The sequence below is a fragment of the Rhinichthys klamathensis genome, unplaced genomic scaffold (assembly GCF_029890125.1).
Source record: "Rhinichthys klamathensis goyatoka isolate OS25496 unplaced genomic scaffold, OSU_Roscu_1.1 h1tg000006l_1, whole genome shotgun sequence".
NCBI classification, from domain to species: domain Eukaryota; kingdom Metazoa; phylum Chordata; class Actinopteri; order Cypriniformes; family Leuciscidae; genus Rhinichthys; species Rhinichthys klamathensis.
This window is the reverse complement of record NW_026606559.1, coordinates 9,094,985-9,110,615: the sequence shown is the minus strand read 5'-3', so window position 1 is coordinate 9,110,615 and position 15,631 is coordinate 9,094,985. Positions and strand designations below refer to the sequence as shown.

Here is a 15,631-nt window from a genome sequence, read left to right as displayed (position 1 = left end):
CTTAGTTGTATCTCGGCCGAATATCGCCCTATCCTAACAAACCATACATCAATGGAAAGCTTTTTTATTCAGCTTTCAGGTGATGTATTGTATACATCTCAATTTAAAAAAAAAAAAAAATACCCATGTGACTGGTTTTGTGGTCCAGGCCAGGGTCACAATTGTGTTTTCAAAAAGAGGAAAAAAATAGAGAGAGAGTGATATTGGCAGTCAGAAGAGAGATATAAGTCATTCTTACCGTCACTCCCATAGCCGCTGCGTTAGAAACACCCTCTCGGCAGCATTAACTAGTTTTTTTAAAATAATTTGGTGCAAAAGTAGGCCAATATAAAACAAAGTAGCCTATAGTATTCCATTATTTCACGATTTCTGTACTATTTGTACAGACTTTACATTTTTATTTCAATGTTGTATGACACCATAATTAGTTTCTTAAGGGCCAAGAACATTTTTCTAATGGCACAGCAGACATGTAATGTAGATGTTGCGGGTCAATTTGACACGTTTAGATTTTCTAGTTGTGTGGATTGCTGGTTAACCTATGTTTTTTCTTTCTTGATATTTTGTGACTTTTTCTCATTTATCATCATGAACATGCATGCAAAGTTTCAACATGCTGATGTGTTTTGACAGACGTTACGTTCGGAGGAGAAGATCTTGGTTGCTTCAACAGGTTCAAGCTGTTCACACATTGTTTTAGGTAAACACGCGGACATCTTTGGCCGTTGCTCCATGTTTAGAAAGCCACAAGTTAAAAGAAGCTTTTGTAACATTACACTACCGTCCAAAAGTTTATATATATATATACTTTTTTTTGAAGAAATGTATATTTTATTAAGCGGGGATGCATTAATGATCAAGTGACAGTAAAGACATTTATAATCTTACAAAAGAAACCGGACACAGCTGTTTTCAACATGACTGTTTTCTATGTTAATACATTGTCAAATTTATTCCTGTGATTAAAGCTGAATTTTCAGCATTATTACTCCAGTCTTCAGTGTCACATGATCCTTCAGAAATCATGCTAATATGATGATTTGATGCTCAAGACGCATTTATTATCATGACACTAAAAATGTTGGGTTAAAAACAACCATTTGGCCATATTTTCCACTGAAACGTCATCTGGTGTGTCTGGTCTGGTTGAAATGTTATAGTGAACAATCATGATAAATTTGGCTTTCTAATAATCCTCGATGTTTCATTAGTGGAGAGCAGAAGTGGAACAATCACTGATGCATCACAAATACAAATCATTTCCAGTCAGTAACAGAAGGAATCCGAGCGTCAAAATCCCATTCATTCTGTCCACATAGAAATATAATATACAAAGCTTTCAGATCAAGTCAATGTAACTTCTTTTAACTTTAATTTTCCTGGTGAAAAAACGCTTCCAGAATTGTTTCACGCCATTTGCATATAATAATTATGCTTTAAATGCAATGTTTGTTTGTGTTCTTCAGCACCTGTCATGCCTCTACCTGGACTAATGGTTTGCTAGGTATTGTTAAAGCATGCTTCCCAGCATGCATCTCTCTATTAGCAAAAATACAACCATCATCCCAAAAAAAAAGAGAGTCTGAAATTGGTAATTAAAAAGTTTAAATATATAAAAAATACACAAGGTTTTATTGTGAGTGATATGTACAAACAAATGTACCAAACAGAACATAAGAGTATAAAACATCATATTTTTTTCTTTCTTCAACGGTGAAGACAGTCTGGAGGGAAACACCTGATGAACAACATTACCATCATCTAAACACTTCACTCTGCTCGTATATTAAGGGGAATAATACAGCGTGGAACAGCTGAGGAAGGTCGAGGAATCTTCACGAGAGGAAAAGTGTTACAGTAATGCCGATTTTCACCGGTTTTAAAGCGTAGTCCAGGTTTGTGGAAGATTATCTCATCTGAATTAATGATGCTAATGGAAGTGTTTCGGCCAAACAGCCAACGGTTTCAAAATGTGTACATAAAAAAGCCTGTGCTTGTAAACATTTTACATAAATAGTAATATAAAAAAAAGAGAGTACACTATAAAAAGATAAACCCTCGTGAATCTCAAGCTAATTATGACACATTTTGCTATTTGGGTCAAGTGATGTACTTTTGTTTCCTTTTCATTATGTTCATTAAAGGAGAACTCCGGTCAATTTTAACATTGAGCTCATTTTTTTGTACATTTGGAGTGCTGTCAGTACAGACAAAAACGACAAAAATCGGTGTTGCCTACACTGTGTTATCCTCTTTTTAAAATTCGCACCCTGTTGACTTCAATGGGGCAAGTTCTAAACCTGCTTTTAGCCTCTTAACAACCTTAATGTGTCATTACAAGTGCACAGCCATGCGAGTGGTGTTATTAAGAGTGACCACGGTCGAAGTCCACAGTAGTCGATTGTCGAGTTCGCGCGCGTGATCGTTAGTTATATTAGTTACCAATGATCGCGCGCGCGAACTCGACAATCGACTACTGTGGACTTCGAACGAAAACAGGAAGTAAATACAGGTATGTGAGCTGGCTGAATTAACATCATTTTTATTAATATCTTTCACATCTACTGCAGTCAGATTGACCGTGGTCACTCTTAATAACACCACTCGCATGGCTGTGCACTTGTAATGACACATTAAGGATGTTAAGAGGCTAAAAGCAGGTTTAAAACTTGCCCCATTGAAGTCAACAGGGTGCGAATTTTAAAAAGAGGATAACACAGTGTAGGCAACACCGATTTTTGTCGTTTTTGTCTGTACTGACAGCACTCCAAATGTACAAACAAATGAGCTCAATGTTAAAATTGACCGGAGTTCTCCTTTAAACTGGCTTTTTTTAATTCAACCAAAAATGAAAACGGTCCTTTACTCGCCCTCATGTCACTGAGAAACCCTGTTGTTGTTGTTTGTCTGTGAAGCACAAAAGTTCGAAAGCACAATATCCAAACAGCTGTTTTACATGAAACAAAAACCGATGATTTATAAGGCCAAGATCAGATCATCTACTGTGAGGAACAGAGTGAAATGCACCTATTTTTAAATCGAAGTGAAGTGAGCAAATGAAGACATTCCGCCTTTTGTCATCAGATTGAGAATATGATACCAATCTGGAATGACGTGCAAGTCAAATGTTCATTTTTGGGAAAATCATTCCTTGAAAACGTCCATATGAATGTCTTGCATTAAAGCAGATTCTTGTAGTCCGGCAGAAGCCAAAGCTTCACAGTTCATGAGGATAGAAGAGGCAGAACTAAATGAGCAGAGACGGAGTGGGCTTCTTGCCAGGCCAGGCTTCTTTAGCGTACTTCTTCTTGCGGGGTTCGTTGAGCAGCTCGGACACGTACGGGCCGGTTACAGGTGTGGGGTTGAGCTTGAGCGGGGGCGGCGGGGCCTCGTGGGCCAGGTCTACGTCCGGGGCAGGGTTCGGCAGGGGTAACGGCAGTCCTCCCAGGATCGCGGCTCCGCTGGGAGCTCCTGTGGATTGAGCTTCGTGACTGGCAGGAGGGAGGTCTCTGTAGAGTCCACCTTGCAAGGGGAACGCGTGCATGTGTCGCGTCACGCTTTCCTCGATTCCCAGCACATTACTACCGCCCATTTTCTTCCTCTGTTGAGTAAACCAACATAGACGTATATGTAAATCACACTCGCTTTTAGCGTTTGGCTGAACGACTCGAGATATGAATACATTACCTTAATAGGAACGACAGCTGTTGAGACCATGTTTCTGAAACGCCCAACAGAGGGGTCGATGTCCTCTACAAAGAGTGAACAACACAAACACGGTTAAAAAAGGGTAGAATGAAAGGTTCACAAAAGTAGTGAGAGATGCTATAACTCAAGTCTTCTGGAATCAAAACCACAGCTTTGTATCACGAACAAACCAATATTGGAGTCATTTTTGTGATTATTTTCTTCTCCATCTAAAAAAAGAAAAGGGCACTTCGGACACCTGCAGGTCTTGAGTTCAGTTTTATCACATTTAAGATCCATAAATGTCTTAAATGGCATGAGAAAAGTCTAATCATTTTAAGAGGTCTTAAATTTGTGAAAGGAATGGAAGTAGTCGCAACACGGATGAAGGTATTTACTAAACTTCAACAGCCGATGATTTAATTAAATAAATATGAGCACTGCACACGGCACTGTAGTGTTTGCAGTTCACAATCAGTGAATACCATGCATTTATGCAAAGTGATTGCTTATTGCTGTTGATGAATTGTGCCAGCGTTTACGTCATGGTGTTTATATAGTAATATGCTGTAGATGGTTGTAAGAGTGCATATTTTATCTCCCTCATATGTTTGAATAGTGAAGAGTTGAAGTTGTACTACGGGGCTGTTGAATGCTTGATGTGCAATTATTTTCAGGGAAACGCACGGATAAAGTAGTTCCAGGCAGGTCTTGGACCGCATTACAGCTCCACTTCGCGTAGTTAACTAATAACGGAAGATAGGATACAATTCATAAAAAAAAAAATAATAACAGACATTTGCACTTGATCTGCCATTTTCGATGTCTAACTTCACAATCAATGGAAAAGTGTTTAATTTGAATAAATAAAGTATATAGTCCTATATATAATCAATAGAAAATTAAACTATTCTAAACAATAGAATATATAAATAAATATTGATAGGCCTACGTGTTAAAAGGGTTTTATGTTTCATTTATTAGAATAGACTACTGTCAATAATAGACTAATTAAAACAAATTAATAAATAAAATAATATTGATGCACATGCTTTCTGTCTCACTGCAATCTCTCTAATTTCTAAGTCTGCTATCAGTGGCTCAAGCCTCTGTTACTAACTCTAAAATGACATTTTGGAATTAGCAACGGAGGCATGGGATTAGATGCGTAAGAAATTAGTCCTACACATAAGAGCGTTTTTATGACAAAAACTTGACAAACGTCTTGAAATACATAATCTGAATAATGTTTCGAGGTGTGGTAACTGTAGTATAAGCGGAATAACTGACTCCGGGCCGTTGAATTATTAGAAGAATAATGCACACCCACTTCGCATCGTGACCACATTACCACCTCGGGTGTGCTTTATTTTTCTAATAATATCCCTTACTTAAAGGAGAACTCCGGCGCAAAATGAACCTTTGGTCTAATTACACATTGTTACCTAGTCAACCGTTCTCTGAGATTTGTTTTCATGATTATCGAATGTAAATAGTTTTATCTCTAAAAACAGTTTAGCCTATAAAGCTAGTATAACGCTAGTATATTGGGCATAGTATAATGACAAATAAAAATCGCTTGTTAATACCACTAACAAGGCTGAAAATAGCCCCACACTAACACGGTAGCATAATGAGGGTCCCTACCTGCAAACCGAAGCATTGAGAACTTTGTCAGTGTCCAGACAGTTTAATAAGAAGATATTTAATACATACAGTCAACTTCGCGTATACAGGCAGAAGCCATCTTTGAAATACAGTCTCTACCAGTCGATCTACGAACGCCGATCCAAGTGCGCTGGTGAGATGTGAACGAGCTATAAGTTGTGATAAGGTGAGCGCGAACAGCAGGCTTGGATCGGCGTTCGTAGATCGACTGGTAAAGGCTGTTTTTCAAAGATGGCTTGTGCCTGTATACGCGAAGTTGACTGTATGTTTAAAATATCTTCTTATTAAACTGTCTGGACACTGACAAAGGTCTCAATGCTTCGGTTTGAAGGTAGGGACCCTCATTATGCTACCGTGTTAGTGTGGGGCTATTTTCAGCCTTGTTAGTAGTATTAACAAGCGATTTTTATTTGTCATTACACTATGCCCAATATACTAGCGTTATACTAGCTTTATAGGCTAAACTGTTTTTAGAGATAAAACTATTTACATTCGATAATCATGAAAACAAATCTCAGATAACGGTTGACTAGGTAACAATGTGTAATTAGACCAAAGGTTCATTTTGCGCCGGAGTTCTCCTTTAAGCATCAAGTCCTAAGTGGCTCAGGTCCTCTTTATGGCGGCTCACTCTACCTGGGTTAATGACCTCATCCTCTTCATTGAAGGTCACTCTGGAGTTCTTCCTCTTCCTCTTGGGCCTCTGAATATCCAGGTTTCCCTCTTCTATGGTGAGGGTGGAGATGCGCTTGTTATGAGCGGTGTTGAACTCGGTCAGGTTCTGCCGAAAGAGGCAAAATTCATAAAAAAAAAAAAAAAAATGAATTGGTTCATTCACTGCAACATCCATTCATTGCAAAATATGCAAGTTTAATCAAAAGCCTGAAACCAGCAAAATAATTGTGAATTTTCACTAGTATATTAAATATTGATATCATAGGAAATCATCTAGATTATATACAGCCCCATTTCCAGAATAGTTGGGACATTTTGTAAAAATTTATGGATTTTAGTTCTGCATTTAATTGTATTAGGGATGTGCCGATCCGATCACGCGATCAGAAATCGGGCCCGATCACGTGGTTTCAGACTCGATCGGAATCGGACGTTACCTCCCGATCAGGACTCGGATATATGTAAATTAGGGGTGTAACGGTACATGTATTCGTAATTATTTAACTGTTTCGGTTCGAGGCTTCCGGTTCGGTACGCATACAAACCGAACGATTCCTAGGACCATTTTTCCAGACAAAATCGGCGCTGGCGCGATCACCACAACGTTGCACAACATCAAATGGCAAACGTAATGAAAGCGGAACGAAACTGCGCTACTCATTATCTTGTGCTTAACGGACCGTTTATCAGTTCGGACCAGCAACATCTGTGCAGCGCGAGATCAAGCGACACTGTGCTAAGAGATCCAGTGAAGAAAACATTTGAGTTCGCCACTGAAGTAATAACATCGCTGCGAGATCTAGTGAGAAGCTTTCACATTTCTCCGTTATTAACCGTAGATCTCTATTAGATCAAACAGCGCTGACGCGGACACCAGGAGAAACATTGTGCCGTGAATGAACATGGATTTAATGTTGCACTTCAAAACTCAAATATTATATATATATTTAAATGTTATTTTTAATGTGATTACCAAAACATTATTTGTTCATCCTTCAAATATTACCCCCATTTATAAACCTGAAAGTTTCAAGATGTAGGAAAACTCAAACTTATTTAAAAATAGTTTTTCTTTTAATAAATAGGAAATTTCTCTGGCATTTCTTTCTTTTTGCTGTATCGTATCGAACCGCACATTTTGTGAACTGTTACACCCCTAATGTATATATATATATTCTCTTTTTTTTTTTATATATATATATATATATATATATATATATATATATATATATATATATATATACACTTTTAAAACATTTTTATTTTTTGTTTACATGCCTGCCGGGTATTTTAAGTTGAGGTGCTATTTGTTTTTATATTAGACTTTTCCTATATTTACTGTTTCACTAAAGTCCAAAAGTGAAGATTTTATGTTATTTATTACTTGATTGTTCAAGCTACCTCACAGAAGTGCTCTGTTTGTTAACAGAGTTGTTGAATGTTAAAATAAGGTGAATTAAATAAAAAATAAGGAACATCCTAGATCTGTTTTCTCTCTCTTCTTTATTCTTTTTTTATGTATTATATAAGTATCGGATCGGGACTCGGTATCGGTAGATACTCAAAATCAAATGACTCGGAGGCAAAAAAACCTGATCGGGACATCCCTAAATGGTATTCTTCCGCAGATAATGTTAAGTAAACTACATCAGATGGAAGTCAACCCCTTCATTATTAAATGGTATAGTTCTTTCCTGACAGAAAGGAAGCAGCAGGTGAGTGTTAACTCCACTCTTTCTGAGATGATTAACATAAGTACAGGTGCCCCTCAAGGCTGTGTAAGTTCGCCCTTACTTTTTATATTATATACAAATGAATGCAGAATTATAGGAGGAATAATCTTATTATTAAATTTTCAGATGATACGGCCATACTTAGTTTACTCTACAACTATTCAGACATTGGTATTTATACACAGGAGATAGAGGAGATGGTGAAGTGGTGCAATAAGCATAACTTTAATGCATAACCTTAATGTTAATAAAACCAAAGAAATGATTTTTGACCCTAGGTCTATAGGCGATCAAAGTCCTATTCTAATTGAAGGAGTACCAATCGAACAAGTAACAACATATAAATATTAGGGCTGTCAAATGATTAATCACTTTAATCACATCCAAAATAAGTTATTTTTACATAATATATGTGGGTGCACGGTGTATAATTATTTTGTATATATATAAATACACACACATGCATGTATATTTAAGAAAAAAATATTATTTATATATAAAATATTTATATTTATATATAATATAAATTATATCTAAATCTATAGGCTATACAGTATATACATGAAAATATTTCTTAAATATATACAAGCATGTGTGTGTATTTATATATATAAAATAATTATACACAGTGCACCCACATATATTATGTAAAAAAAAAAAAAACTTTTATTTTGGATGTGATTAATCACAATTAATCATTTGACAGCCATAATAAATATTTAGGAATTCAAGTAGACAAACAGTTACAGTGGTCACTCACATCACCTGGAGTATGTTTCCTCAAAAATATGTCAGCGTCTATATTTTTTGAGAAGTTCATGGCGTTGACAAGGATATTATGGTACCGTTTTATAAGGCAGCAATTGAGTCCATTGTCCGATATGGTATTGTAGCCTGGTTTGGTAACCTGTCAGTTAAACTAAAATCACAGCTCCAAACATTGATCAAAAGGGCGGGAAAAATAATTGGACAAGTGCCACCGACTACTCTAAATGAGCTTTTTGAAGAGGCGGTGAGGAAACAGAGTTTAAAATATTACTAACGATCCGAATCATGTCCTCTACAGTCATGATACCCTCAGGTAGAAGGTACAGGTTACCAAACTGTAGACTAAATATGTTAAAATTTTCATTTGTACCACTCTCTATAAAAATATTGAACAACAACAAATAGGGTGTGTGGGTTAGTTTTTATGGTGGTAAATTATGTTTATTATACAACCAATCTCGAATGGCCAAGATGAATTTCTCCATCAGCAGACAATAAAGGCTAATCAATCAATCAATCAAATGTACAAAGTTTTGATTTTGATGGCTGCAACAACACACTCCACAAAAGTTGGGACAGAGGCATGTTTCCCACTGTCACATCACCTTTCCTTTTAATTACACTTTTTAAACACTTGGGAGTTGAGGATCCTACTTGTTAAAGTTTTGCAAGTGGAATAGTTGCCCAATCTTGTCTGATACAAGTCAACAGTCTGTGGTCGTCACTGTGCGGTTTTCCTTTTCATGATGGGTCATACAAGTGTCTAGAAAGCACTCAGTTTTAGCATGTGCAGAAAGAGGCCTGGCATTGTCTTGCTTCCCAGGAAACATGTCATCTTGAAGGCAGTTTATGTCTCTGTACAATCCAAATATATGCCTCCATGTCAGTGGTACCTTCACACAAATGCAAGTCACCCATACCGCTTGCACAGGGTTCCTGCACACTTTTGAAAGTCAAATTTAAGGCTTTTTAAGACCTTTTTAAGACCTGAAGAAATCAAAATTAATACCATACATTAGGGCTGTGCAGTATTGACAAAAAAATATCTTGATATTTTCAACGTTTTGTTGATAATAATTAGATGATATTTTACTGATTGTGTTTTTGTGCTGGTGCCATGGCTGGTTTAGGTCTGTTGTTGACAGCTGACTCACGAAGATATTCAAATTTTTCATATTCTATGCAGTGGTCAGTTCACAGCAGTGACAGAAATTAATATTTTAATTAAGGGGCAATATTTGCCACCTTAAATTGATTTTTTCAGGGGCATTTTCACCTATATATGGACATTTTTTCTAAACTTATTTAGAGTTATGCATCACCTTTAATGTCAAATACTATCATTCAAATTAAATTATACAGTAATTATACAATAATACTTAATTATATAATAATCATACAGTACCACTGTTACCTGTCAAATTAAATCATTCAATCAAAATCCATCTTTGCAGTGCAGAGGTGACAGAAGCGGCATCAGAAGTGGCATTAATATATTTACACTCCATTTACAACTGCATAAAAAAAAGCTATGAGATATATATTTTTAAATCAATATTCAATATTTAAATATGAAATGATTTCTAATTTTAAAATTTTATTTAAAGGGTACTTTAAATATGAAACCGCAGCGGCAAATCACTGTCTTAATAAGTGAGTTGAGGGAGTCATTCATTCAACCGATTCGTTCAAACGGCTGATTCATTCGGGAAAGAAGCAAGTGATTCGTTCAAAACGCGGATTTCAGTCAAGAAATCATCGCTGTGTTGCATTGAGACTCTGCTACGGTTTCATTTTGAAATTATAGTCGGCGAAATAAAGGGAAAACAAACAATATTGACAATATTGCGTCTAACAAGTAACTCAATGTTAACTTATTGTTAATTTAACTGTTGTACAACATAAATATCACACTTGGAATTGTGCATGGGAAAACGGCACTCTTTCTGATGTGATATTCTAATATAAGAACATAATATGATATAAATATAAGACAAAAACTAATTTGGGGACATAACAGTTACACTGCACACATCACGCAGTGAAAGCACGAGACAAATGCGATGTCAGCTCGCAGTGCCTCGTACATCGTTAAAACAATGATTACAATATCATAATAGACAATACACATCGCACACCATACGCGCGGTGAACTTACAACTGAACTGACATTTAACGTTACGACCTTTCTTCTCCTTCTCTCCTCTCGCGTGCAGGAGACAGTTATGCTGCCGCGACTCGCGAGTGACGCGAAATGTCACGTGAACTAGCAAATCCACAAAGATAGAATAATAAATAAATAAAAATACGTACGCTAATTAGATGGTTTTAATTTGGAAATCTTTTAGATATGTCTAAGTCAAAGTGTCATCTAAAATTTAAGACCTTTCATAAGTAAAAATAAGACTTTATAAGACTTTTTATGGCCTTAAATTTTAAAAATCTAATTTAAGACTTTTTAAGACTTTTTAAGGATCCGCGGGAACCCTGTTGCACTGATGCCCCGTAATACAAGGACAGATGTTTGCTTTTGCACCTCTCGCTGAAGAAAATCGAGTTGGTCCCTTTCGTCTTTGGGACTGAGAACTCGATGTCTGTTTGACCCAAACACGAGCTGAAACATGGACTCGTCTGACCACAGCACACACTTCCACTGTCTTCTAGAGCATCTGAGATGAGCTCGCGCCAGAGAACTTGCTGGCATCTCCGCACAGAACTGATGTATAGCTTTCTCCTTGCGTAACTGAGATTCAAGTGGCATTTCTTGATGCAGCGTCAGACTCAGAGGTTTCCTGCCTTGCACAACACACACTGGACTCCCTGAATCTTTTCACAATATTGTGTGTGGTAGATGGTGAGACAAAATCTTTGCAATCTTTAATTGAGAAATGTGATTTTTGAAAATTCTCATGATATTTGGCACAAAGTGGTGAGCCATGATGACCCATCTTTGCTAGCAAAAACTGAGAAGCTCCTTTTTCACCCTCACCTGTTACCAATCCACATGCTCATTGTGGACTGTTTAAAAAGATAATCTTTATAATCTTTTCACTTTTATTTTGCCTATGTCCCAACTTTTTTGTAGTGTGTTGCAGCCATCAATATCAAAATTTGTTTATATTTACTAAATACAATTATGTCGATCAGTGAAAACATTGGAAAACTTTTATTTGTACTTTTATCAGTTAAAAAAAAAGGTTCACAATAATTAAATCACAGATTGTGAATTTTATTGCATTTTACAAAATGTCCCAACTTTTCTGAAAATGGGGTTGTTAATTGCTATTGTGAAAAAAAAATTACTCGTATCATGATGTAAAATTGGTCACACCGCCCATGCCTATCATATATAGAATAAGATGGTAAATGGACTGCATTTATATAGCGCTTTCACAGATGGCCACCAAAGCGCTTTACAATTTGCCTCACATTCACCCATTCATACACCGACGGCGGTGTACAAGGCGCCATCCATACAAGGCGCCATCCAGCTCGTCGGGAGCAGCTGGGGTTAGGTGTCACACACACACACACAGCTGGGGTTAGGTGTCTTGCTCATGGACACCTCGACACTTGGTCAGGTGGAACCGGGGATTGAACCACCAACCTTCCGGTTTGTAGACAACCTACATCAGTGTTTCTCAACCTCTCCAGCAGGGACCCCCTGACAGGCCATGTTTTTGTTTTAACTCTGAAATGGCACACCTGATTCAAGTAATTAAAGGCTTAATGAGTAATTAGAGTAGGAATAGTTCAATTAATCAATTAGTCAACAACTCATTAAGCCTTTAATGACTTGAATCAGGTGTGCCATTTCAGGGTTAAAACAGAAACATGGCCTGTCAGGGGGTCCCTGCAGGAGAGGTTGAGAAACACTGACCTACATGAACCACTGAGCCACTGCCGCCCCAAATAAGAGTAATAAACGAGTACGTACCTCCAGTTCAGTTTCTTCCTCTGGAAGTCCCAGAAGTCCCTTCAGCTCCTCGTCGTCACCAGTTTTACTTTCCCCGACGCCAGAGCCCGGTTGACTCTGAGGTTTCTCCCGAATGGTGTAGACCCGCGTGGATGCGCCAAACGACATAGTCGAGTCGATGGGAACCTGCTGGGGCTTGTGGGGCTCCAGGCGAATGTGTCCCAGGAACGTACCATGTGCTACATGACATCAACATACATGCTTGTTTAGAGTCTTGTATATTGTTAATCTGACTGATAAATGTTTCTCGTTGGTCTAGATGCACTTACTGCTGTTGAGGTCGATGAGAAACACCCGTTTCAAATGCCTGTGGTAGACGAGGGCCGCATGCACGCGAGAGCACGACTGGTGGTCGATGGTGAAGTCACAGACGTCTGGGTTCCTCCCAAACAAATAATACTTCTTCTCATCAATGATCAGTTTCTGCAGAGAGAGCGCTTCAGTCGGCTGTTCACATTCAAACTTTATTTTTTGTGCTCAAAACTACTTTGTCGACACAAACAATCAGACAAAATTGGGCAGAATGACCGTATATAAATTAGGACTGTAGAAATGGGTTGACCAAGAAAAGAAAAGTAAAATAACTAATATATAATGGAAAATAAATGAAATAAGCCTAGTGAAAAAAACTTGTATTGTTGCATTTTTTTTATTGATTTGCAACATTTGTTTCTGATTTTGAATACCATAAATTGTTTTGTCAAGCACTGGTAAATTGTGGGTTATTTTGCCTCAATAACATCATTATATTTCAGACTAGTGGAAAAAATATCCAAAATACCAATTTAAGTGTTTATTTTATTATACTTTATATATGTATGTCTGTAGATTTAAATGATAAATACATATATTTAAAAATGTTTTTATCAAAATGACTTTGTTTCTCCTGCACCGAGACATAAATCTCCACGTCAGCATCAAATTTGAGTTTTATTCCTATAAAACTGTAAAGTTTTTCCATCCAGTTGACAGTATTTTCATATGTATGGCATGATAAAGAGAGATATCTAAAAACCTTTAAAATGTCAACAAAATCAAACCAATTTTTCAGCCTGGCTTCGTGTCTAGATTTTAGTGCTGTAATGTAGGCGTAGATGATGCCTCATATTTAAACATAACATTTCAGGAAACTTGTACAAAATGTATAGTCTTAATGTACTGTGATTAATCAACTGGGGAAGTATGGTGATTTATATTAGTTAACAATGTTACCATATTCACCTGTGGGGTTTTGCACTTGTGGCACTGTATATAAACCACTATACTGCAATATATTCAGTGTCCATGATATAAAATTACTCATAGCATCTCAGTATTTTGTCAAACGACCCAGTACACATAGCATGTCATGATGTGCCCTGGAGTCATAACACCTGAGGAGTGACTCCTCTCTCAGAGCTTAAATCTCAGGGTCTTGTTTCTCTAGCACCGGTTTTGGACCTGAAAGCCACCATAATGCACGCATCAGTGTGGGAAAAATAAAAAAAATCAACTGAGCTGCAGGCAGTCAGGTCAGTATCTGGTGCATCGCTGTCGCATGTTGGACAAACGGTCATTTATTTATAAAAAGGATTGGTTTACCCAAATAAATAAATAAAACCATATGCTACTGTGTTATGTATGTCATATGGCCCATTAGGCATTTATATATATATATATATATATATATACACACAGTACTGTGCAAAAGTCTTAGGCACGTTAGTATTTCCACCCCCAAAACATTTATTTAAGCCAGTTATTTATATCATTTGCTGTAGTGTGTCAGTAAGAAATATCAGTTTACAGAAAAAAACAGAGACAGACTAAATCCAGAAGAACTGCCGCAACGTTTCCAAGACGTTTGAAGAAATCGACCAGCAAAGCTACAGTACTGTGAAAAGTTTTTAGGCACTTGAGTAAAAACACTGTAAAGAAAGGATGCTTCTATAATGTAATAAATAGATTTTTAAAATAACTTTCGTCCAGGTACACTTAAACATAGTTTTTCAGGTAGGTTTTTCTGATATTTCCTACTGACACACTACAGAAAATAACTGGCTTAAAACCATTTTAACGTGGCATCTAACGTGACTAAGACTTTTGCACAGTACTGTATATATATTATATACTGTATATATAGTATTTTTGGAGGTGTGGTCACTTCACACTTTGCATGGAAAAGACTTGCATCAAGAAACTTTAAAAATTATTTTCACTTTTGTCTTCCATATAACAGCATACAGGTTTGGAACGACACAAGGTGGAGTAACATTACTTAGAACAATTTTAAAAATATGTGATGGTTAAGTTCTCATTAACAAGTCTACTTAAGTTATTAATCAATATTTTTAAAAATCAGTGCAATACCTCAACAAGTTTGTCTCCTTTCACCACGTCCAAATGCAGCCCTGCTGGAGGCTTCCCTGCCCTGGAAGGAGAAACTCATGAACTCATCTCACTCCACAAATCATCCACTGTGCAGATTATGATCATAAATAAAACATTTGGCTTCTGGGATGTTCCCTAGTTTGATCAATTAACATTAATATACTCTTCTACACAAAGAATGCTCTTTGTAAAACAAGTTTCAGTTCCATAGTGTGACGGTATATCTGCTAAAGAGCCAGAGCTAACAGTTCGGTGTAAGATTATTGTTTTAATGCTGGGTAAGAATGAGCCTTTTTCATGCACTAAACCTAGCATGTACTGCACTGTTTTGTTTTTATTACCATGACGGACAGTCGAAATTTGGATTCATCTCTGTAGTATTTGTTGCCATTGTCACACATTCTTCAATGCTATCGACACGCCGAGCATCCTGGGTAAGCTGCTAAAACGGCACGTCTTCCGGCTCATGAATATTAACGACGTAACGCGTATTTCTCTCAGTAGTCGTAACTGATTGGCTTAAAGGCATACGTGAGTAAGTGAGCGTCAGGTCAAATGGCGAATTAACTAACTCCTCTGTGGTGAAATACCACTGAACGTGTGTGAACCATAGTATATAAACATAGATGCCTCATTATGGGCCGTTAACATAAGCCGTCCGCCATATTGCAACGGTCAAAACACCGGTGTGGTGAAGAGTTGAGTCCCAGTGACGAGTCTCAGCCGTTGAAGAGAAATCGAGTCTAGAGAGATT

At 37.1% G+C, this 15,631-nt stretch overlaps 1 protein-coding gene and 1 non-coding gene across 2 annotated transcripts; both read right to left on the bottom strand.

Annotated features, from left to right (window-relative positions):
* Positions 1-2,835: 2,835 nt before the first annotated feature.
* ppp1r8b (protein phosphatase 1, regulatory subunit 8b) lies at positions 2,836-15,358 on the bottom strand. Its single transcript, XM_056258275.1, has 7 exons — positions 15,219-15,358; positions 14,857-14,917; positions 12,777-12,930; positions 12,469-12,686; positions 5,992-6,136; positions 3,688-3,752; positions 2,836-3,601 (listed from the first exon to the last, which is right to left on the bottom strand). The coding sequence occupies exons 1-7, from the start codon at positions 15,266-15,268 to the stop codon at positions 3,248-3,250; spliced, it is 1,047 nt and encodes a 348-aa protein (XP_056114250.1). The 5' UTR covers positions 15,269-15,358; the 3' UTR covers positions 2,836-3,247.
* LOC130091115 (small Cajal body-specific RNA 1) lies at positions 13,857-14,035 on the bottom strand. The gene has a single exon (XR_008807775.1). It is a non-coding gene; the product is annotated as a small Cajal body-specific RNA 1 (non-coding RNA).
* Positions 15,359-15,631: the final 273 nt, after the last annotated feature.